General features: G+C 34.2%; 4 protein-coding genes across 5 annotated transcripts; 2 read left to right on the top strand and 2 right to left on the bottom strand.

Annotated features, from left to right (window-relative positions):
- The first annotated feature begins 948 nt into the window (after window positions 1-948).
- EMB2219 (Mitochondrial transcription termination factor family protein) lies at window positions 949-5,752 on the top strand. Of its 2 annotated transcripts, none has more exons than XM_039031843.2 (7): window positions 949-1,804; window positions 2,174-2,582; window positions 3,091-3,306; window positions 3,507-3,614; window positions 4,479-4,753; window positions 4,922-5,353; window positions 5,429-5,752. In XM_039031843.2, the coding sequence occupies exons 1-6, from the start codon at window positions 1,089-1,091 to the stop codon at window positions 5,178-5,180; spliced, it is 1,983 nt and encodes a 660-aa protein (XP_038887771.1). In that variant the 5' UTR covers window positions 949-1,088; the 3' UTR covers window positions 5,181-5,353; window positions 5,429-5,752. The 2 variants fall into 2 exon arrangements, with proteins under 2 accessions (XP_038887771.1, XP_038887772.1); XM_039031844.2 differs by having other exon boundaries at window positions 968-1,804; window positions 5,437-5,752.
- Window positions 5,753-6,764: 1,012 nt separating this feature from the next.
- LOC120077805 (NADH dehydrogenase [ubiquinone] iron-sulfur protein 8-B, mitochondrial) lies at window positions 6,765-10,655 on the bottom strand. The gene is made up of 8 exons (XM_039031847.2): window positions 10,463-10,655; window positions 9,392-9,470; window positions 9,136-9,189; window positions 8,932-9,023; window positions 8,731-8,844; window positions 7,397-7,464; window positions 7,219-7,330; window positions 6,765-7,134 (listed from the first exon to the last, which is right to left on the bottom strand). Exons 1-8 carry the CDS (start codon window positions 10,514-10,516, stop codon window positions 7,039-7,041), a joined length of 669 nt encoding a protein of 222 aa, XP_038887775.1. The 5' UTR covers window positions 10,517-10,655; the 3' UTR covers window positions 6,765-7,038.
- A 2,182-nt stretch (window positions 10,656-12,837) lies between these two features.
- On the top strand, window positions 12,838-14,994 carry LOC120077814 (envelope glycoprotein). The gene is made up of 3 exons (XM_039031876.2): window positions 12,838-13,090; window positions 13,247-13,365; window positions 14,647-14,994. The coding sequence occupies exons 1-3, from the start codon at window positions 12,954-12,956 to the stop codon at window positions 14,664-14,666; spliced, it is 276 nt and encodes a 91-aa protein (XP_038887804.1). The 5' UTR covers window positions 12,838-12,953; the 3' UTR covers window positions 14,667-14,994.
- A 1,997-nt stretch (window positions 14,995-16,991) lies between these two features.
- Window positions 16,992-20,060, bottom strand: LOC120077813 (BTB/POZ domain-containing protein At3g05675-like). The gene is made up of 2 exons (XM_039031875.2): window positions 18,635-20,060; window positions 16,992-17,586 (listed from the first exon to the last, which is right to left on the bottom strand). Exons 1-2 carry the CDS (start codon window positions 19,796-19,798, stop codon window positions 17,317-17,319), a joined length of 1,434 nt encoding a protein of 477 aa, XP_038887803.1. The 5' UTR covers window positions 19,799-20,060; the 3' UTR covers window positions 16,992-17,316.
- Between the last annotated feature and the right edge of the window lie 5,558 nt (window positions 20,061-25,618).

Genomic DNA, 25,618 nt, shown 5'->3' with positions numbered 1-25,618 from the left:
GAGTTCCTATGGTCCATTACGGCGTTAGGAGAGACCCTGTCTCCCGACGACCGATTTAAGTATCGGGGAGCTCATTTTTTTGTAGTGAATTCTATTTTCCCTTCTTCTTTCTTTCCTTCATTTTCTCTTCGCGGTCTTCCTCTATTTTTCTCTACTTAGAAAGAATTACATAAGAATTTCTCCCGTTACTCTAATTGAATTGTTGGAAAAGAACAATTTTATTTAAGTAATTGTTAGATGATTTTAAATTAATTCGAGTGGAAGATAGCTATAAATTACTAATAAATTATCTAAATCGATTGACTTATGAATGTTTAGAATTTAAATTAGTACAATTCTAAGATTCACCAATATAAAAACTAAAACATAGATGTTAAAGATTACCCAAATTCCACTCTTAAAATGACATTAGACCTATATTCTAAGAATGATGTAAAATAACTTTTTGTTGATGTCATAAACTACTTGTCAAGAGGTTTGCAATTGGAATCCTCATATCATATATTGTGCTAAAACAAAAATAAAACAAAACAAAACAAAAATAAAGAAAGAAAATCACTCGATAATGTTTTTTATCGAGTAACAAGCACGACCACAAGTGCTAATGAGAAAATGGATGAATGTGAATGCGAGAGAGGAGAAAAGAAAAAATTGATCTAATACATGAGAGTAATAGTGTATTGTATTATATTAGATGAACGTGAGCATGAAGAGGGAAGAGTACAAATACAAAGGAGTGAGTGGATTAATGCAAGCAAAAGGTTATGGATCCTTATTCACGAAATTTGCAAAAGGTTATGGATCCTTATTCACAAAATTTGAGTCAAACGATATTTCAAGTGTAAAATTTAGGTCATCCATACAATCAATCTTGAGATCGAGATTCAATTCTCAATCCCTATCCACTTATGGTAAAACAAAAACAAAAACAATGATATTTCAAGGTTTGAACCTTATATCTTAAAGAGAATTTGGCCGTTGAAAAAGAAAGCAAAAATAATAAAGAAAAGAACTTCCCACTTCAAACCAGATTCCTATCTTGTTAACAGCCGGAGCAGCCGCCATTTCTGAGCAAAACCAAAGCCATAATGTTATCTTCTTCATCTCTGTACTCAAACCCACATCCCCACCTCCATCCTCTTCATTTCCGCCCTCCAAATCCTCTCTCCCATGTCTTCCACTTCCCCTCCACCCACAAACCCAACGCCACCGTCTCCTCCGCCGATCTCCGCCCCAACAATCCGACAGAAAAACCATCCACCAGCGTCTCCGATCACATCTATCCCAAACCCCGCAAACACAATTCCAAATCCGCCTCCCTTCTCAAGCACTACCTATCTTCCGGCGAATCCCCTAATCCACAAAACCCAGAACCCCCTTTGCCCGAAGAAGAGAGAGTGAAGCTTCTTGAGCTCTCGCTTGTGAGAAAACGAACCCCCCAATTTCCTGGATCCTTATATGTTCAATCCCCGAGTGATTTCGATGTGGGTTCTTCTCTTCCTCCCCTGCAATCTCTGTTTCGAAATGGAGGAAGTGAGTTTTATGGTGAAGATGACCGGAAGATGATAAGGAGGGCTCTCGAGATTCGCCGGAAGGTAACCTCTGAGATCTTTAAAGAGGCGATGCGAAAGGGGAAATTTGGAATTACTTACACCAACAATTTGCTTGGGTGGTTGTCTGATTTCATTGATTTTGTGATGATTCAAGCTGCGTCCATGAAACAGTCCCCTGAATTTGCTCATTTGTCGTTCAATGTTCGTGCTAAGACCGTCATTGAAGATTCAGATGTTGTACCACTTATCAGGTAAATGGAATGGGAGCAAAAAGCTATTTGGGTTTTGTTTGTTTTATGTTATCTATTAGGTCCTTGGTTTCTTGTGGGAAGAATTAGAATTGGGATGGTTGAATAACCCCACAAGCATGATAGAGCTCCAAGTGGTTTCATAATTCATGTTTTCTGTCTTGACTCTTGAGAGATTTTCCCTGAATTCATGCGAGTTTTAGAGTTAATTATGAGAATTAGCTTTCACTGAAGCACTCTGTAAGAAGTACTACAAGTACTGAGTTTAAGATTTTCAAAATCAAATAACTGATTACCTAGAAAGTTTTGATAAGGGCATGTAATTGGCTAGAAGGACTTGTCACCATACCAAACTCACCTTTCATCTTCCAGGTGGTTGAAGCATAACTCATTGTCATATCCACAGATAGGAAAGCTCATTTGCATGTCGAAGGGAAAGCTTGAATCTATTAGACGTCTTGTGGAATGGCTGAAAGGAATTCTTGTGAAGGGGGGATATCTTGGACTTACACTCACGAAAGCTGGAGGGAACATATTGGAACGCAGCAATGAGGAATTAGATGAGATTGTGGATTACTTGGAGAGTAATGGTGTTAGAATGGTTTGGATGGGATTTGTCATGAGTCGATGTCCTTACTTGTTATCTTACAGCATGGAAGAACTGAGAACTCGTGTGGAGTTCTTCTTGAATATGGGAATGAACGACAGAGACTTTGGCACAATGGTCTTTGATTACCCCAAGGTGCTTGGACAGTATACAGTTGAAGATATGAACCAAAAGGTACGTTGCTTTCTTTCTGATCTTTAATCAGATTCTGTTCAATTGTAATTCATCCTTTGAATTTGGTGCATTGTTTCTACTTAATCCCTGTCCTTTAAAAAGTTTAAATTACGTTTCTGAACTTTGAACGATATTTGGTTGATAACCACATTAAAAAAAATACTGCATGCTTATTATGTTAATGTTGGTTTGTTCATTTGAATTTGAAGTAACATGTCCATTGTGTCTTTAGTCCTTAAATGCTGATATATCACATGTAAAATGTGTAATGCCCTGAGAATGAGGAGAGGGAAGTTTGGATGATGACGATCCAAGGATTTCTAGTTGCAGTGGTATTTTAATTTCTATTCCAGCTCATTTTCTTCAAATTGACCTTGCTTTCTACCTTTTCAAAGAAGTGGGAATGATGTACTTAAGATTTTCTCTTCTATGAAATGTATTGATATATGAATCACATATCCGATAGGGTAATCACTAACATGAGGTGTTAGTCATCATATTCATCCAGGTCAACTATTTAAAGGAGTTTGGCCTTGAGATTGAGGATGTAGGAAAATTACTTGCGTACAAACCACATTTGATGAATTGTAGCATTGAGGATAAATGGAAGCCTCTTGTTAAGTATTTCTACTATCTTGGAATTTCCAAAGATGGTTTGAGGAGGATGCTTACAATCAAGCCAGTGGTTTTCTGCCTTGATCTGGAGAGAATCATTGTGCCAAAGGTATTTCTTTTATGTCTCATGGTGAATTTGTTTCAAAGTTTCATGTCCATATTTTACAACAAAAAATGAACTGGATAATGAAGATTATCTAGCTAAATATGGATATGATTCTGTCGTGCCATAACCATGTTCAAATTTACATACTGAATGAATATCTATGATTAAGGTTTTTTTTTTTCCCCTTTTTTGATGTGATGAAGGTGCAGTTCTTCAAAGACGTAGGAGTTCGAGATGACGGGATTAGTAACATGCTTGTGAAATTTCCATCATTATTGACATTCAGCCTGTACAAGAAAATTCGTCCAGTTGTGAGTTATTATCCTCTGTATCCTGTCTTTATGTACTATATAGTTCACCTTATTTATTTGTTGAATTGAACCACCAAGAAATAATTCCCATATATTGACATTAGGAATTTCTATCTGTGGTATCTTTATGCCGTGTTTATCATTTTTTTCCTTCGGTGCATCGTTGTCCAGTTGATATGAAAATGGTATACACTGCAGTTTCTTTTTCAGGAGACAAGTTATTGTTAGGAATGCTATTAGGCTAGATCTTACGGATATTGTTAGGATATTAGGGGAATATTATTCATTGTAAAAAGAGTTTATTAAGAATGCTCATGAAAGGCTGGTTATAATATGGATGAGGGGTTAATGGGACAAGAAGTTTGTGAGAGAGAGAGACATCATAAATGGCGATAGTAAGTATGAGCGTCTTTTCTCTATGATATTGCAATATAATCTCAGTCCTATTTTCTTACTTTCCAATCCCAAAATCGAGTTCGTGTGATGAGCGTCTTTTCTCTATGATATTGCAATATAATCTCAGTCCTATTTTCTTACTTTCCCTTCCCAAAATCGAGTTCGTGTGTTATCCACAGATGTACTCTATAACACATGAGCGAGATAGTAAGGATTGTTTGGACTTCCTTCATCCTACTTCGTATTTCTTGCATCTATTGAACAGTTGATCATATCCATTTTTCCCTCATTTCTCCTGTTTTTCAAATTGTGGGTGACGAACAAAGCATTATCTCATGTCAAATATGTAGAATGTTACGTGGTTTCTCCTTTCTAGAAACACTATATGCCTTCTCCTCTGCTAATATAAGAGTAGATCAAATTTTTCATTAAGATATGCTCAACAGCCTTAACTGCAAAACCATGCAGGTCATATTCTTGATGACCAAAGCAGGAGTCAGGGAGAAAGACATTGGGAAAGTTATAGCTTTGGGGCCAGAACTTTTTGGTTATAGCATAGTACATAAGCTTGAGGTCAATCTCAAGTATTTTCTGTCGCTCGGCATATATACTCGGAATCTAGGAGAAATGATTACTGATTTTCCTATGCTGCTCCGATATAATATCGACATTCTTCGACCGAAGTATCAATATTTGCGGAGAACCATGGTTCGCCCTCTGCAAGATCTTATAGACTTTCCAAGGTAAGAATCAGCATATGCATATATTAACTTCTCATTAGCTAAGGTGATTTTTCAACTAAGTTGAAGTAAAATTCAGCTAGAAAACCAGGACCTTTGGCTCAACATGTTCATTTGATGTACAATGAAGCCATAATTTTGTCGGGTTAAAATTTTTATGATATTAATCAGGTTTTTCAGCTATTCTCTGGAGGGGCGCATCATCCCGAGGCATCAAGTTCTAGTTGAAAATCGTATAAATATCAATTTACGTTCTATGTTAGCTTGCACTGATGAAGAGTTTAAGAACAAGGTTGCAGATATAGTGGAAAAACGCCAAAGATTTGAATCTGGTAACGTAGATGGTTCTCTCTCCCTTGCCCATACAACTCACAACTCTATTGACTCGAGTAAAATTGATGACTTTTTGAGTGAAAATAGAGAGGAGTGATTTGATACTTAAACTTTCAAATTACCTCCCTACTTAAAAGAATATGACACAGAAGAAAAGTTCAAACTTGTTCTTATGCCACGACTATCGGGATGGATCGAGTCTTGTTTCTATGATAATTAGTAGCCATCCAACAACGTTCGAGAACAAAAGACCTTCCCAACAGAGAGAAGGTAAGGAATGCTTTTCACTTATCAACTACTTTTACCGAAGTGTCTACTTGTTGTATCTAATGATTTTCTTTCCAGGTAAACAGTTAAGAAGGTTAGAACGAAACAGTGATGATTGACAAGTGTTGATCGATGCGCAGCAGAGGGATTTCAGGACCAAAAAAACGCAATAAAAGAACTACGCTGACAAGTTAAATTAGCAGTCTCAGCTAAAGACAAGGGTGGACATAAACTGTGGCTACAAAGTATCAGTGTATCACCCATATACTTCTCATAAAATTCTCTTTAATGTAACTACAATGTGGCACCCTCTGAATTGTACAGATGAGAGATGCAAGAAAAACATACTTCAGACAATGACTAATCTTTTGCCTACTAATTAAACTAATTCACTTGATGATATGGTAATGGAGTTGGTTTTGCCATGACATTTCATATACCTGAAAATAAGTCGAAGGGGTTATCTTGCAATGGGGATACCCCATAAAGGCCAGCAATTCATGTCAAACCGTGGCATCAATCAGTGCATCGATGGGGAAGGAAAAAGACAAATTGTACTTCTCTCTAATGCGAAACAAGCATTTTGCCTCCCAAAAGAAAATCTTCCAACCCCATAAATAATAAAATGTTACTTTCAATATTTCCTCATTAAAACGAAAATTTTATTGTCTTATCGATTCTTGATTGTGGTCGATAATCATGTGAAGGTGCATCTTGTTTCAACGTATCTCCACAATTTGTTGAATGGGGATTCAATAACATGCTTAATATCACTGGAGATAAAGGGCTAATGATTGGCCAAGAAAAAGTTGATCAATAATACAAGCAAACAACAATAACTAGCCGTTGATGTCCAAGCCCATCAGCTTTCCACGTTGATGGCTGGGGACAACCTTCGATGAAAACAACAAGAGCTTCTATAAATATTCATAAAGAATGCAAAAGTGAAATATTGTACTATAAACAACCCTAGAGGCAGGGATGGGTTCCGACCCCATCCTCACCTCTTATTTCATTCTCCACTCTCATAAACCTTTCCATTTAATTTCACGAGAATCAAGACAGAGATTCCCCATCCCCTTTTAGCTTGCAAAAAATAAAAATTTCTCCTACCCCCTTCACCTAAACAAGAATTCTCTACCCTATTCGGGACATGTCTCCACAAAGCACCACTTCCCTAGAGAAAATAGACATCTCTTCTAATTTAGTACCTTTCAAGTGTTACTCTATCTTAATTCTAACAATATCCATCTTCATTTATCTTAAATTCAAATGTATATTGGAATACTCGAACTCAATAAAAGGGAATTCAAATGGGCATTCTATGAAATTTTCTGGTCTTTTCTTTTCTTTTCTTTTCTTTTCTTTTCTTTTTTTTTTTTTCTCTTTCCAAACTCAATACCAGAGCATGAAGTCGGGAAGAACATTGAAGATATATCGATGGTATTGTTCATATTTTTACCTACATTACAACCGCATGAGAAACCATACATTCCCATTTTTATTGGGAAGAAAAACAAAAGATACCGAGAAAAATCCCAAACTTGGGCCGTAGTAAGCAGCAAGAATTATGTTCTCGACTCATGCACACCAAGAATACAAAAAAAATTTCAACACCATGCTCAGGTTTATCTTATTATGAACGCACTAAGAAAAGTCATATCCAGAGTGCACCATGGGAAAATGTATCAGCGATAGAGGCTTTCAGATCTGAGGTTTTCTGCGATCTCGGTCTCCCAGCGGTCTCCATTCTCGAGCAACTTTTCTTTGTCATAGAGAAGCTCCTACAACATCACAGAACTATGAGGCTAACATACTTCAGCAAGGTTAGAAGCTTATTATAATATTCAAAACATAATAAGATCAACCTCGTGAGTCTCTGTAGCAAACTCAAAGTTGGGTCCTTCAACAATCGCGTCAACAGGGCATGCCTCTTGACAGAACCCACAGTAGATGCATTTGGTCATGTCAATGTCATACCTAAAAATTAAAACTAGTTAGGGACACAGAAATAACAATAAAGAGATGGCTTGGAGGTGTGATCACCTTGTGGTTCTACGGCTACCATCTTCCCGTTCCTCAGCTTCGATTGTGATTGCTTGAGCAGGACAAATCTAACAAGAAAATCAAAATAGAATAACAGACATAAGTTCAAAGCCACAACTCAAAGTAATGATCAGATAAGTGTACACTCAAATGTATCATTTCGAAGTATTTAATTTATCACGAGATCAAAACCATAAATATTTTAAGCATGGCCTGCTAAACTATTATGGTTTATGTAACATTATCAAAGTTCTGCATAAAATTTAAAATGTGAATATGTTATTATCCACTGTGTTACGAGGTTACAAAGCAAAACTACCATGCAGATGCAGTCGATCTTAATAAACCAATGATGAGAAATATAAGCACAAATAGCTGTCAAAGTTGCATCTCTTAGAGAACCCCTCTCAAATACACTCTTCAGTCAAGGATTAAAGCCATGCACGATCACCTTAGATACATTCTATCCTAGTAAGATTTCAACTTCGACAAAATATTACAATATGCACTTCAAAACATCAAGGGACAGTAAAATATCAACCAAGCTATAGTGCGCTAACAAGTCCTTGAACATCAATTTTGTATCTAATAGGACCTTCATATAAAAAAAATTATTGATAATTGATCAATTAGATATAAACTTGAATTTTATCTCTGATGGAATCCTAGAATTTCATTTTATGTTAAGTAGATACTAGATACGTGAAATTAAAAAAATATGTCGAATAGGTCAAGGACCTATTGGACACAAAATTAAAAGCTTAAGAATTCATTAGATACTTTTTGAAGTTCAAAAACTTAATGGTCGAAATTTTAAAAATCTATTAGGCACTTTTTAAAGTCAAGGGATAAATTGAAAGAAGTTCAATGATCCAATAGATACAAACCTTAAAGGTGTTTGGGTCCCAACTTCAAGTGGATGGAGTGAGCTATTATAGCTAACACCATGTTTGGGGGCCCAATTATAATAATTAGTGTTTCCAACTATATAACCTACAATTTAACTACAGTATTACTATTTCAAACCCCTCTTTGTTACCTTGTTTACTATTTCCTACTCATCCTCTCTCTCTTACAATGTTTACCATTTCCTATCCAGATTAAAATAGTCTACACCCCAAACACAGACTATTATGTGCAAACTATTATAACCTACAAACTATTATAACCCACTAACTACAATAACCAACTCAGCGCCTCAAACAACCCCTTAGGGACTAAACTTGTAATTAAACCTAAAATCAATGATGGCAAGAAATATAAAGATTTCTCTAACATAAAGTTGTAGAACTACATGTTCAAACAAAAAGTTAAATATAGATTCAGATTCTTACAGCTTCACAAAGTTTGCATGCAATGCATCGTTCTTCTCCAGTTGGATATCGTCGGAGTGCATGCTCTCCCCGAAAACGAGGACTTAGAGGGCCTTTCTCAAATGGATAATTGATCTGCATGACACATTTACAATAATCAGAAATCAGGATCACCAAGAATTTTAGCTTAGAGCCAAAGAAAGTTGATTGGAAGACACTTACAGTGACTTTTTTCTCAAAGAAGTATTTAAGAGTCAGCATCAGACCCCGGACCATTTCAGTGAGAAATAGTGTGTTTATGCTACGCTCAAAAACTAAAAATAGCCAGGAAATTAATTTCATAAGAACGAAATATAATAGAACAAACAACCGAAAAATATTTAAAGGGAAATAGTGAAGAAACGATGGAAGGAAATAAAAAAATACTAGAACTCCAATCCTTCGAGATCTCCTTGGCAAGCTGCTCTCTTTCTTCATCTTCTGCAGGAGTAATGATATGGAAAATAATTTTAAGCAAACAAAAAAAATCTATAGCACCATTCTGGCAGAAATAAAACGCATAAGTATGTGTCTCGCAGATCAACTACAAACTGCTTAGTTCAGCTTCAACCGTTAATTATGCTGCTATGCCAATATGGTAATACAAAATCTTTGTTAAGATGATGATAACTAGAAACAAAACCTTTTTTGGTACTGTACAAGTGTGCACTTGACCGGAGACCATGAAAAGGAGAACCTTGCAGTGCTTGTCCTGAGACGGCCTAACAACAGTAGATTATACACATGATAAATGAAGTAAAGGGTAACAAAAAGTTGTTACAACAATCAGAATCGAGGAATACGATATCTATGGCATAATTCCCATCAAGTTTTCAATCAATATTGTAAATACCTCCATGATAACTAAATCTTAGGAGATAATATTTATCATCAAATGTCAAAGTGAAATATTCAGATCAAAGAAAATAACACTAAAAGGCCTTCAAAGGTGAACATTGAACAGAACCCTCCCACCCCAACGTAGAAATAGATAAATAATAAAGATTACAGACTAAGTAATTGGTTATTCAGTAAAAATAAGACGCACAACACCATACTACTAATCTCTCTTTTTCTCCCCCAACCGTGAACACATTGATATAATTCAAGGAAAAAACATACAACGCATAATTCACAGTCTTGAACATCTCCCCCAAAATTCCGAAAACCATCTACAGATCTTTACGACATATCTAGATTACAGCCTACGTTGTTCCAGAAAAGTTCAGGATATTGCATTGTATAAACCCCCTAACCATCAACTACCTAGTCTGCAAGCATTTAGTACTTCAAGTTCCTCGTTCTAACATAATCTCCCTCAAAATGGGACGATTAAAAACATCAAATCCTTCCAAGTTAGGGAAAAGAAAGGACACGCAATACCATTTCCATATAAAAAATGTTGACCCAACGGAAAAAATAAATTACACACAACAATTCCCAATAACCATAATTGTATGATTCAAAAAAAAAAAAAAAAAAAAAAAGGGGAAACGAAGACCCCATCTGTTCTACGACTCGAATATCAAAAACTAATAAGAAAAAACAGCACCAAGAAAACCTCGATTGAATTACAAACACTAGAAATCCCAAAACAGAAGAAAATCTCAGAATCGTCCATATTGAAGCAATGGGCTCTTACAAGTCCATCGCCGGGAAAAGGGTGAGAGGGGAAGAGTAGAAAAAATAGGGCAAAGAAGAGGAGATTGCTTACAAGCTGACGAGCACGAAGAGCGAGAAGGGATTTCCGAGCTAAGATCGCAGCCATGGGAAATGGTGTAAGCCAATGTTCTTCACCGCTACTCACAGTGGGGATTCCAAAATGCTTCTTCTCTATGCACGAACTACTGAGGTTTGTGATCGCAGGAGTCTCTGAAACAGTTCCGATTTCCGGTCGATAAAACGCTGCGTCTTGGTCTTGGGCTTCATTGTGGATATTTGAGCAAGCCCAATACACCCATGGCCCATAAAGTATTATTTTCCTTTTTAAAAAAGACAAAAGATAATTTGAGTTTGATTTATTTTTATTTAGTTTTAAGGTTTTAAGGTTATTTGTACTTTTACATCTGGTTAATTATTTTAAAAAAAAAAAAAAACAAAAACAAAAACTTTTGAGTACATGTAATAATATTATAAATTCACTAATTTTAATAAAAATGAAGTATTGCATAAAAATAAATTTGACCCATGCGTAAATTGACCCTTAAATAACTTGTATTTAGAGATGTCCCTAGGTAGGATCGGGGACAGGGAAGCCCTCCCCGTCCCCGTCCTCGTCCCTGATCCTCGCGAGGAAAATTTTCCACAATCATTTTTTTCAATTAAATATATTTTTTCAATAATTCCTTAAACATATCCAATACAACTTTCATTTAAATAAAATACTATCAATTTTGGTATTAGAAACAATAATACACATTCAATTTAAAAAAATATATAATTATAATGTTAAATTCTCATAATTTTTATAAATTAAATTTCAACAATTAGAACATCCTGTCTTAAGTATTATAACATCTAAGAGATTAAAGTAATAAAGTTTTAAAGTTAAATAATTAAAACCTTCATAATGATCCTAACAAAGTCTACAATATTATATATGCATATGTATTATAAATTTATAATTTATATACAAAAGTTAGGGCGAGGCAAGATCAGGGAATATAATCTTCGGCCCCGAATTGCAACGAGAAAAAAAAATCTCTCATTCCTCGTGTATTCAGGGATTCTCCGTCTTGTTCGGGGCGGGTCCTCATAGGGCTCGATCCCATGAATTTTTTGGACATCTTTTACTTGTATTCACAAATTCCAAACAAGAAAAAAACTATTATGCTATTTGTCTCTAGAAATTTATTGATTTGATACATATATATTTTTATAATTCATTAAACACAAAAGATAAAAGTTTTTTTTAATAAGATTTAGAGTAATAGCTTATAGAAGGTAGGGTGTTAAAAAACCGATATCTGATCAACCCAATCCAATATGTGTGGTTTGAATTGGGTTATTAACTCATTTGGGTTGGATTGTGTTCAAATAAATAAAAATTTTATGAGTTTGGTTGATTGATGGGTCATCTAAAATAAACTCAAACCAACTCGAACTTATTATATATTAACTTTAAAAAGTATATTTTTTTTACTTATATAATCATATATACATATATTTATTTTAGTTTTATTTAATTTCTCAGCAACTTTGCACTTTGGAAATAAAAATTTCCTCAAATAAATTGAAATTGAGTTCTATTATTGATTCGATATATGAAAATAATTAAATTAAATTTTTACATATTAACTTTTACTTTTTTTAAAATAAAAATTTCAATGAATGACCCGAGTAACCAGAACCAACCCAAATCAAATGTTATATGTTTGGGTTGGGTTCATTTTTTAATAAATATTATTTGGATTGAAGAAACTTACCGTCCAAATTAATTAGATTGGATCTAAAAAATCCTTCAACTAAACTGAGCCCAACCCAAGTTGACTTGATTTCTTCCAAAAAAAAAAAAAAAATTGTGATATAGTTGGATGAAAATGAAAATTAAGGCCCTCTTTGATAACTAACTATTTGATTTTTTTTTAAAAAAATTAAGCTTACAAGCCTTCTTTTTTCTTTTTCTTTTTCTTTTTTTTTTAAAATCTATTTTCTAATTTATTTTGAACAAGTGAAATTTTGAAAATTGGAAAAAAAAAGTTGTAAATATTTGTTTTTATTTTTCAAACTTGGCCAAGAATTTCTATCTTTATATAAAACTATAGTATGGAATTTAAGAGAAAAATCTGTCTAAATTGATTTAGAGTAAAAATTGAGTTTCCCCCAATTTTCTTCTATCAAATTACAAATCTTGGTTTAACTTATTTTCATTTCTATAATTTACAAACTTTAAATATATTCTTTTAAATTTTTGTTATTTTTTACTACTAAAACATTTCCATGCCAATTAAATTAAGATTCGTTCAAAAAAGTTATTTTTTTGAAAAAAATAATATTCATCTTTGACTAAAAAAATTTAAAAAAAAAAAAACTATTTTAAACTATTATTAAACATTTCATTTTTTTCCAAAATAACTCACTTTTTAAATTAACCATGTTCCAAACACACCGTGTCATTGTAAAAGATCTTACAAAGAAAAACCCAAAGAAATTTTCTCACTATAAAGCCCGTTGCTAAACCCGCCTCCAGCATTGTATCTTAAGAAATGGCTTCCGTTTGCCGATCACTTCTCACGGCGGCGGCTTCCAGGTCCATGGCCGGCCGCACCAGAACATTGGCTCATAAAACCCTAAATCCATTGCTTGTTTCTTCTTCCTCCAGAGGCTTTTCTTCCGTTTCCAGGTACTTTCACTTCAAATTTTGTAATTTCATTCAGTCGTTTACGTGCCGGAATTTCTTCCCGATCTTAGTTAATTTTTACTGTTTTTGGCCTTTCCTGGATCCTGAATATACTTGATTTTCTTCCATTTTCATTGCTCGTCCTTTGTTTCTCTCCAGGATTGTTTCTTCTTTGGCTACTGTGGAGTCTCTGATGCCACTCCATAGCGCCGTTGCGTCAGCTCGGTTGAAGTCCAAAATTGCCGTCGACTCGCATTGCTGGTGCTGGCTTTCTGAAGGTTGTTTTATTCTCCATTTCTTTATTTACGTTGTTCTTATAAATGTGAGCATTTTTATCTGCGATATGATGTGGAGAGGGTTTTTTGTTCATATGATCTGGGATTTTGCTTTGTTAATATATCCATTTTCTTACTTTCTGTTGGATTCTCGATGCACTGCATAATTTGTGATAGGCATTCCTCTAAAATTGATTCTTTTTCCTAAAGTTTGTCTCTAAACCTCTATATTTGATGTAAAATGAAGTAAAAGAAGTTGGGAAATGAACTTCTTACATCTGTAGAATATGTAGTGTTTTTTGAATTTTGATTGCCTTAAAACTCGTCTTATGCCTTTTTTTCTTGGTCGACGGAATATTCTAGTATCCCCGGTGCCCGTGGGTGACTGCCTGCACTATGAGTGCTTGCTGCTCCGCCCGCAGCGCTTGCAGCCTCCCCTCCAAATCCTCGATACGCTCTCTGGCAGCGCGAATGCGCGCTTCTTTCCAGGCAGGATCCAATGTTCTAACACTCCTCAAAAAGTGGTTTCTCCTTTCCATTCTAAGTTCAACTTGGTCAGAGAACGATTTTGTTTTTGAAAAATAAGATACCTTACTAGCTTCTTTGTTTAGTTTCTTACTTATTAGCAGAAAATCCTTTGGAAATTTTTTCCAAATTTTAAAAACCAAAATCATACGAATCAGCAAAAAAGAGTTCATACAAGCTTATGTATAAAAAAAATGGAAAAAGGAAAACCAAAGCGTTACCAAATGACCCATTATTAGCTTCTTCTGATAAGGGACAGCAGACTATATTACCTAAGGGCGGAGTGGCAAGGTGCCAATACACAAAAGAACTAAATCATCAATTCCTCTACTCAAAAAAAGAAAATTCAATAAATAAATCATCAATTCCTCCCAATTTTGGAGGTTTCGGTTGAAGTTGTAGTTAGAAAAGAAAACCTTGTGTGGTCATGGAGTCCAAGAAGACGAAGTAATTTGTACAAGGTTACAAAATCAACAAAAGAGTTAGTTAGACTTATCTTCAAAGATCCTTCTATTCCTTTCTTTCCAAAGCTCCCACGTCAGAGCCCAGGCTACTCAACCCCACAAAATCTTCGGTTTGCCTTGAGTGACCCATTAGTTATTGGCTAACATTGCATCTTATGGGTATGTACTCTTTGGTTTATGAATTACATTCGAGAAATGACTATCCATAACTCTCATCTTGAATGGTCAACCATATGTCTCTTGTATATACTATTGAGTTCATTTCCTAACTTCATCGTTTTACTTTATCTTTTAGGATTTGTGACACCTTTGTGACACAACAGTTGGTGAAGACGAATTGTAATTGATAATACAGCTAAATGACTGGTAGCTGAAACAACCCTCCGTAGGACTTGTGAGGTTTTTCCATCTTTCCTACTTATCTTTGTAAGATACCTTTATCACAAGGAAGAATCATTTAGACAACTGTTTTTTAGTTTTGATCATTGTATAATGCAATGCGGCCACATTTTCTGGATATGCAGAGAGCTATTGTTTTAAGCCTCAGAATACAAACCTTGAGAGGTTAGATTTTTGTTAGGCATCTCTCTGTTGCTCGTGACTTTGTTCAATAACGTGCAATTGATTTTCAATATTCTCTAAATACGGGGTCCTGAGATGATTTCCAATACTTTTAAAATGTTGTGCTGAATTGAAACTTCAGAATTTTGTTGTAAAAGGTTGGATTATCGTTTTTCAGGCATTCGTTATCCTTAATGGTTAGATTACAGATATGGGTATGGCTAAAATTAGAATAGGGCGATCTTAGTTACTGGCTTAAGCTGTAGCGTCAAAGATACGATGGATCTAGTAGTTTTCTTTCTAGCATCATCAATTAGTATCTGTTTCAAACCTCTGCTTGGATTTGGAATTAGATAAGTCTAAGTTGGAGAAAGGCTTCGCCACATCCCCACTAAAAAAAGTAGTGAATTTTTGCTTATTTCTTATAGGCGAGAAACTGGATAGTCATGATCATATGTTAAGAAGAACTATGAGTTGGATAGTGAGAAGAAAGTATTTGCAACTTCCAAGATGGAATATGGCTAACAGGAAAGAAAGTGTTTACTTTCTTTGAGACCCAAATGTTGTAGGGTCATGCAGATTGTCTCGTGAGATCAGTCGAGGTGTGCATAAGCTAGCCTGGATACTCACAAATATCATGAGAGAAAAAAAGGAAAAGAAGTGTTCGCAAGACGTTTTCATTGAATAGTTTTTCCTATCTAAGAAGTTGTACAATGGTTTAGGAGATGGAAATTAGTTGTGAGATGTAAGGGTCCAATCGTGGAAGTTAAGAAGACGTTTAGAAAGAAAACCAATGAACTGGAGAAATTGAATTGGGATGGTTTGATTGGTTTGACTAATTAGTATCAGTTAAGTGCGATGTTGCATGAAATTAAACTGAGAAAATATTTTGGCTGTTTTAGTTAATTTGATCTATATCTAGTTTCAATGTTCAAACTTATCATATATAGGCAATTGTATCTGTCACACTATACGATTATGATGTTTGTTATAGCATAACATAGTCTGAAACTCTAAACTGAGAGATTCTTGACTAATTGGCATACAAACATGGCAAAGGGTCTTTATTGATGTCTTATGGCCACAAAGGAATGCACAAACCAATGATTTTTTTTTTCTTCTTCTTCTAAAATAGACACCAATGATATAAAGGCTAATTAAGAAGCTGGGAGGTAAGAAGGCTAAATTACAAAAATTAATCAAAATTTTGTCCTTTTTGTTCCAAAAATATTTCTATCCTGTTCAAAAGTTATTGCACAGTGACTTGGAAAAAAAAAATAAGACCGTTACACAAACATAACTTTAGGTCACTGTTTCGAAACTACAATTAGAATATAAGTTCGGTAGAATGTTGAACAAAATTGACTTAGAACTAGAACACCTAAATTAGAGATTATGATTGCCATACTATTTCAAATTATTGTCACTCTATTTCTAATTTCAATTTTTTTCCTTTAAAAGGAAGGGAAATGCTATTTTTTGCCCTAAATTTGACCCGTAACATTAAACCTTTAATTTCATCCAACTTTACCATTTGTATCAATTTTAACATTTAAACTTTTACCTTTAATTTTATCCAACTTTGCAATTTATATCAATCCGTTTAAATCTTATCAATTTACAACCACAATTATGTTTCATATGAATTCATATAATACGAATTCATAGTGTTCAACAGTAAAACCACACCATGAACATCTAAACACTATTATATGCCGGATTATTGGAATATCAAAAAACATATATAAGTGTTGAATTTGTTCAAAAAAAACAAATCAAGTATGCAACATTAACATACCCTATTGATGACCATTTTAGGCCCCTCAGAGAGGGCTAGGAAAAGAGTATGAACCTCCCAACCAGCCTCTCATCATTCAGACCATTTTTTAAAACCTTGTAAAGAGCTCACTTTTCTTTTAACCTTGAACTCAGGTTCCAGCTGAGTTTACTGCACAGTAAGATGATTTTGTTACGTTTCATCACAGCTATGCTAGAAAGACATAGTAGCGAACAAGTAGCGACCGAAGATGGTAACAAATAACGACCTTAGGACACCCCTCTGGAAGCACAAAATGAACATTCCTCCAGCAAAACTGTCTTGTGAAATTATTCCTCAAAATGGAACTTACATTTTCGCTCAAACGAAAACAAAAACAAAATAAAGATGAGTTTCCAAAAGAACTAGATAATTATCGGCTTCTTATGTAATTACATCACAACTAGAACAAAAAAAAAAAAGAAAAAAAGATGGTGCTTGTGAGAAATGGTACACCAAGAGCATCCATGGACCATTTCTTGTAGCAAAAGGAAATCTTTCTAGGTTTATTTACAAACTTTAAATTTCCACTTCCTATATGTACAATACTGAAAGGGTAGGAAATCACAACTCACAGTTCCTTTTTCATCAAAGTTTCTCTGGCTGTGGAGGATGTGTTGCACGTCGGAACCAGGTGTTAAATGCTTTGAAGAGGTGCGGGCAATCGTCAACACTACGGGTAAAGCTAAGGCACTGCTGCAACAACTCCTGTGCATCTGACAAGGGGAGTGTGGAAATGATTCTCAGGAATGTTTCCTCCAGCTCCATACACAGGTTCTTGTTGCTGGCAAGCAAGGGCGAATGATCTTTGCTAACAACCAGAACCGGAAGCCAATGCTTTACGAGTTTCTTTCTAACCTGAGAAGTTGGAACCCCGAGTGAAACCAAGTAAGTTAAGCAGTTTTCTAATCAATCAAAAATGTCCCAACAGTGGTACCCAGGTTAATAAAACTCTACTTCGGCAAAGCAACCTCATTGATACCAACAAGGAACGGAAGTGAAGAAATCCTCAAACAAACAAGGAAAAATTGGGGGTAAAAAACAGGGGTTTGATACAAAGAATCGTACTTTTCTTGTTCTTTTTCTTTTCTTATTTGTGTGTGAGTGGGGGTTGAAAATACAGCTATCTGGCTTTGATAGATACTTCTTCTAGAAATTAAAGAACCCATCTTCTAATTAAACCAAAGAGACTACAGAATGAATCTACTAACCTTTACGAAAAAACCAATCTATGTCCCTAGCATTTTTGCAAAGGGACTACAAGAAAGGACACTATGATTAATTGTACAGCCTAATTTTGTTCTTCCGTTCATCTTCATGATAATTTGGTTATTCTTTGGAGAAAGAATGCAAAAAAAGCTGTTACTCCCAAAAACTGCCTCTAGACTAATTTGGTTTCTCACTGTGTTGTTAATAACTTGCTTGAACTCAAGAAGTTAGTAAGGGAAAAAGGTCGGGACCAATTAGTTGAATAACTTAACTGGCGTGAGACAAAACAGAAATCTGAATGTTTACTCAATCAATGTCCAAAGACAGCCTAGGTACCAGCTTATAGTACCTTGGGTTGGATTTTGTTTTCATATTTTGGAATTGCAATTGGAGTAGACAGATCAAGTTTTCGTTGTCTGAAACGTGTTGACTGTTAAATGATGTAGAGCATATCATATCTTGTGCTCTTAGCTCTTTATGTTTCTTTGGAGTCTTTCTATGATTCTTTATTTAGTTCTTGTTTTATCTTTGATTCTAAGCTCTTGCACTCAAGTCTTTAGTTTTCACTAATGTGATGTTGGGACAATCAGATAAACACCAAAAGACAGCATATTTATACATAGAACGCAACTGAAAACAAAAGCATTTTAATTTTTACTCATGTGATGTTGGAAAGATTGTGCAAAGTGATTGGTACCTGTTTGTTGGCTAAAATGCTACCAGCAGCAACCGCATTGGCGAGCTTGGAGGTACATCGCAGAAGAACCGAAGGAAACCCCGGCACAATGCCCCGCCACCCATCGTCTCGAAATGCTCGTTGTAAATCTGCAGTGAAAGAAGCCTGTTCACTCCATTCATCCACAGCAACATCAGCCACCCTCAATTCAATCATCCTCTCAACCAGCCATGACAAATGCTTGGCATTCGTCATTGCAGTGTGCAAATTGAGCCTTTGAATGGCCTCCGTTTCGTTATGGTCTCCTCTAAAATTTGGGCTTGAATATTCCTCCAAAGACTCCTTCACGACCTTCAAGCTCGTCTCGAATGCCCTCTTCAGCACTCTCTTAGCTGACTCCTTTGACGAAAAATCCTTCAAAAGCTTCGCCACAAATGCCTTCACGAAAGCCATATTGGGATAATTATGAATGGCAGCCAAAATCAGTCCCTGCAACATTTCCTCGCAAGAATCATTCCGGCCTGGAGAAACCCTAGCAAGAAGCTCCATCGATTCTTCCTCCTGCAGAAACGGAATCAACCCCATCACTCTCTTTTCCTCCTCGTCCGTCCATGGCACGGCCTCCAGAAATCGAACACAGGACTTCACACAATCCTCAAAAAGAAATTTAAGCGCAACGGGGAGGAGATCCAACGCAGCCTTCGCGCAATGGATAGCGTCCGACATATCGTCAACATACAGAAGCTCAAGAACAGCCAAATGGCTATCCATGGCACCCTGCGCCGCCGGAACACCGAAACTCAGCCTCAAAGGACCAGAATCATCCTCCTTCTGAGGCTGCCATCGGTCAGACAACAGAGCAGAAAAGTACTTCGATCGGCGAAGAACGTGCGAATGAAGATAAATCTGGACATCGGAAGACGATAGAGAATCGGAACCGGACGAATCAAAAGGAGTAACCTCCGAATACAGACGGAGGACAATATCGGCAGTGGAGGCGTCGTTGAAGGCGGGGATGGACGAGAACGACGAAGTACGGCGGAGAGTATGGGGCTTTTTGGAAACTTCGGTTGAAGACTTATCCGGTAAGGGAAAGCAGTCGGCAGCGGCGACGACGGAGGAATTGCGGCTGGTGGAGGCAGAGTGTTGAACGCGCTGCCTCTTTTTTGAAGTTCCGACGGTCATTTCCAAGCGAATCGCTGGTGGGATTTACAGGTTTCCTTGCGGAATCAACGCTGAAGAATCAATCAATTGGAGAGAGAGGACAATGAAGAATGAATTATCAGAGGAAGAATGGAGATCGTTCTAGATTTGGACATCCCATTGAAAACCTTCAAAGGTAAATGGAAACTCTTCGCAGTGTTCATCATTTTGGGTCTCTATATATATATATAAATTAGTTTTTGGAAATGGTCGGAAATAAATTTGAGAATTTCGCTCTTGATTTTGACATATTTCAAGAAAGGGTGCTAGTTGCTTGAAAGACGGAAACTTCTAGTTGTTAATTCTATAATTTCAAATTAGTTTTGATTTTTTGGATAATGTAAGATTAAAAAACAGTAGGATTAAAATTACTTTTGATTAAAAAAATGAGTGATTATGAAAGGTTAAAATCACTTTAAAAATGTTTAGTTTTAGAATTTTTTAATTTGTAATTGTTTAAGCTTAATTTGGGATTGTTAAATAATTGTGGTTAGCTTTGCTTTCTAAAAAATCGATGTGAAAAGAAGTAAAACGTTCTTTGGTAAATTTTAAATTTAAATTAAAAAATTAGTTATGGTACTAGATAAATTAGTGCTTAGTATAACTTAATTATATTAATCAAAATAGGTTAATTATTTTAATTATTTTTCTATTGATAATTAATTTATTATAATATATTTTTTAAAATTTTTTTATGATTTGAATTTTAAATAATTTTGTTTAATCTAAATTATTTGATAAAAATTTTAAGAAAATAGTTAATTATACAAAAAAAAAAAATGAAAATATATGTGAAAAGTATATTAACATGGAAGAATATTGTAATATATATATTTATTTAAATGGTTAAGCAAATAGTTGATTTTTAGAAAAGTTGAATCTAAAATCTAATACTACGCCTTTTTGAGTTAGTTAAAATTTAAAAAGTAACGAAGGGACCTTCCTAAAGCTCCAATGGTACGAGATTAATTTATTAAAACCTTTTAATCAAATTATCAATATTCATTAATTGTCGGTCACTCTATTAAAGGCCGACAACTGAACTCTTCACACTATAAATATATTTCAGTGTCCATTGGATATAACCAATCAACAATGTGTTGACCCTTCACAAATTGCTAGTAAATACAGCTTGGTCAAATTATCGTTTTACTCCTATAGTTATGTCTAACTCCTTAAGTACACTAATCCCTCTAATGAACAATTAGTCATAGTCCAACTATGACCGAACCCCTCTCAGGCCACAAGAGGATGAGGTGCCCCATTTTTCAAGCACCAAAATCAATCCTTAAATGAGCAATTTATCTTCTTACCCTAACTATGGAATGAGTGAATTTATTCTTGTGTAGTTGTGTTTTCAGCTCCCCAATCAGACAAAATCCCCAAAATGGTAGACTCATTGAGTTGGCAAATCTGGTCACTCTCACCCATACAAATCAAATGATCGCTCAAGAGGTCAAATCACTTATGGTCATTTTGATGAAATATAAGTCTTTTCCAGTAACGACTTTATAAGAAGAGACTTAACATTTTGTGGTTTGGTCTTTATTACTAGCATAAGATACCCAACCATATCCATATATTACAGATCATTTAGGTTATCACTTAAACACGATCCACTTGTATGTCTCCATATACATGTTTAAGTTACATCGGATAACCTTGTATATTAGGTCAATGGATTATTGCACAAGTAATATAAAATCAATCAACCATTGATTCAACTAACATAAAACTGCAAGACTTTAGAATATACACTCCAACAATCTATATATGTTGAGGACCAATAGATCCGTGATTCAAATCTTCCACCCCCAGTTTGTTCTAAAAATAATTAAAAATCAGATTTATTTATAAACAATAAAGAGTAAGTCATTACGTAATAAAAATCGATACAAAATTTTTAAAAATTTATCATAATAGAGACTAAATTATTATAAGTGTAATTGCATTGGGTAACACTTTTAGGATTAATAATTAAGTGTATAACAATATTTTTAAAGAAATGTAAATATAGTAAAATCTATTAGTGATAGACTCCATCGTTGATGGACTCCTACCAGCAACATATGATCCATCACTAATAGATTCCTACTAGTGATGTGGTCTATCACTAATAGATTTGTAAGAAAGAATCTAAAAAATTCTATATATCTGTCAATTTTTTTGCATTGTGTTATATTTACAAATACTTTGGTCTGATTGTTAGTTTTTGCAACTACCCCTTATTATAAATTGTAAAATATAAAGGTTAAAATGTTAGTCATACAATTTGGAGACTAAATGCAACAAATTTGAAAGTACTGGAACTAAATCATTACCAACTAAAATTACTAAACAAAATTGTACCTTTCATAAAAGTTCAGGAACCATAAGTATTTTTTAATCTTTAACTATTCTCACCTTTTCAGGAAAAAAAAAACAAAACAAAAAAATAACCTTTAACTACTCAAAATTGTGCACTTATTTTAAGAGGAAAGTCCATGTGGCGAGGCATCGCTGATAACATCCCCTGTTGTCCCGTTGCTTTAGCCTAGGAGCCAACTATTTTATTTATTTATTTATTTTTAAAAAAAGACACTTCATACTTCCAAACGTTTCAAATATTTCACCTAAACTTTTATAAAAGAGGTAAAATTTATATAAAAATTTAGATATAAAATAGCGTGACAGTAAATTATATATATATATATATATATATATATATAAATCTGTATCATTACGTCATTTAATTTTAAGTCATCAACCTACAGTTTTAAATCTAGTTTTTTATTAGAAATTTTAAAGGACTTACAAATGACAATTATTTATATTGTGCTTGGAATGGATGGGGTAGAAAGGACCCTAAAGAACGTTGGAGAAAATATAAATTTTTAAAAAATATTTTAAATTATTTCTTAATTTTAAAGTTCTTAATTTCTAAATTCCATTTTCAGTTTATCTTGCCAATTAATCAAACAAAATGACATAAGATCCAATCTACGTAAAAAACATAAGTATAATCATTTCGTTAGATTAAGTCATGAATTATTTAAAATAATTTTTTAGAATTTTCAAGACTAAATTAACATTGGTCTCGAACCACAAGGATGAAACATACATTTTAACCTAAAATCTAGTTTTTCACGAAAAAATTAATTTAGACTCCATTAGAATGTTACTTTAAAATTGTTGGTGCATCATTTTCTCACATATATGACTTTTTTTTCGATGCAAGGGTTACATAAATAAGAGAAAAATGTGAGAATCAAATGGATAGTGGTAATTTTCATTAAATCTGAACAAATTTTATTTGTTTATCTTCTACTATATTTCTCAACTTATTTGAAAAGAATTATGTGATAACTTGTCCTATAATTTTTTTTAGATAGATATTTTTATTTAGCTGATTTTAAATAGGATATACATAAAATTCCACCCAATGTTTATTTGGGGTTTTTCCTCTTTGGTCTCAAATTTTGGATTTTTTTTTTGAAATAATGTTTTTTAATAAATAATGACAAAAATAGGGTTGGAGGGAAACAATTTCTAAGAATAGGTGTTTTGAGAAAATATTGACAAAACTAGTGTAGTGTAATCATGTACCCGGTACACGATTACCATGTGGCATACTCGTGTACGTGGTACACGAGTACCATTTAATCTAGTCAGTTGGTTGACCGGTCAAGCGAATTCGTGTATCCGGTACACGATTCGCTTATAATTTTTTTTTTTTTTAAAGTTAATTGTTAAACTTAATTATATAACTTAATTCCTTCATTATTGCTTATAATTATTTTTTTAATTTTTAAACTTAATTATTAAACTTAATTATATATTTAATCTACAATGAAAACATCTTGCACTCATATTAAAAAAAATATACCATGATATTAAAGAATATTTACAATTAGTTCTTTAATTTACAATTTGAAAATGATACAATGTGGATTTAAAAACGACCCCCTCTCCCTTACTTCTCATGGGGGTTGTCTTCGTGTCCCTCTAAATTAGGTTCACCCCATTGTCGCTGTCGTCTACGACGAATACGTCTTTGATCGGTATCAGTAACATTGAGTCATCTTGTTTGTTGAATAATACATTCTACGTTGACCAATGTTTGCTGATACATTGAACCCAATTCTGGTAAGTTGTTCTGCACTGAATATTTTGAACATCGCCGATAAAATTATTTTGTACAATAAAAAAAATAAATATTAAACAATATTCATATCATATATATGGAAAATGTCTGATTTTAAATCTCTTACATGCAGTAATAGTAAGTGGCATCAGGTGAGATAAAATCGCCCCATAATCGAATTGTACAGGGAAAGTAGTCATCTGATACAACTGGCCCATTTGTTAATTCTTCCTATGCGCAATTGTTAATTCTTCCTATGAGTTTTGACGCCAATTTTGGATTTCGAACATCCCATGAGTTTTGCACCGACATACCCGTAGTCTCCAAGCACAACCGTCCCTCCATGATTTACATTTAACATACCAAAGATCCTGATTTGAATTTCGTAGTGTTCTGTCACACAATATTTTTTTACAGCAAGTTATAAATCTTCTTTGATATTAAACAACATCCCTTTTTGTATTAAACTACAGTTATCTATTCTTACATTCTTTTCTTCCAAAGTAGAACCTAGTTCACACGTTGAATTTGTCATTTCCCAATCTATTTGCGTGAATATTTTTGAAGGTAACAACTCAAGATCATGTTCACCGCTACTGTCGTTTCCAAATAATTCATCAACTTCAACGTCAATGTCACTATCTCCATATTTCTAGGTTCAAGAATTACTAAATCTTCAGGACGTATCGACATATTTATTATGTTTTTTTCAATATAAGATCTAAATATTATAGATTTAAATAGATCAAATCTAAGATTTATAAATTATATATTTAAATCAGCCCAAACAAATAAACAAATATAAGATCTAAGATTTAAGATCTACAAACATATACATATAAGATCAGCCCAATAAATACATATAAGATTTCTAAGTTTAAATCAATCCAAATAAAAATATATATATATAAGATCAACCCAAAAACATACATAAACTAAATCAGCCCAAAAATATACATAATCTAAATCATACATAAACTATACATAAACTAAATCATACATAAACTGTACATACATAAACTAAGTTTAAAATAAACTCAGCCCAAAAACGTGCAAAAACATACATATAAATACAAATAAGCCAAACTAGAGAAAGAAATATATTACCGAAACGAGCAAAAATCGGCAGCCAAAAAGGTATGAAAATCAAGCAACACAACTGCTACAATGGAGGATTTGGTGAGGATCTAATGGAGAACTGAAAATCGAGCAAAATCAAAATTTTGGATGATTTCGGTGAAATGGAGGCCTCGGTGAGGAAAATCAACGAGATTTTGGAAAGTCAAAAGAAAAATAAAAGAAGAAAACGAAAGCAAAAATCGGTGAGAGGAAGAAATCATTGGTTTTGGTGAGGAAGAAGAAGGGGTCGTTTCGGTGAGGAAGAAGAAGGGGCGGGTGGAGTTTTTAATGCGAGGAAATCGTGTACCCGGTACACAATTTAGGGTAATCGTGTACCCGATACACGATTTCCTCATTCAAACCTGCATGACTGCCACGCTAGACTGGTCGTGCCAGGTGGCCAGGTACTCTTGTACCTGGTACACGATTAAGGTGTAATCGTGTATCCGGTACACGATTTAAACACCTGTTTTTTAGAATACTTTCCCCCAACCCTTTTTTTGTCATTATTTATTAAAAAATTTATTTAAAAAAAAAATCCAAATTTTGTATTTATTTCA

This window comes from Benincasa hispida, chromosome 5 (assembly GCF_027475165.1).
Source record: "Benincasa hispida cultivar pf3 chromosome 5, pf3_genome.v1.1, whole genome shotgun sequence".
Classification (NCBI taxonomy): Eukaryota; Viridiplantae; Streptophyta; class Magnoliopsida; order Cucurbitales; family Cucurbitaceae; genus Benincasa; species Benincasa hispida.
The sequence above is the reverse complement of the archived record's forward strand: the minus strand, read 5'-3'. Positions and strand labels throughout refer to the sequence as shown.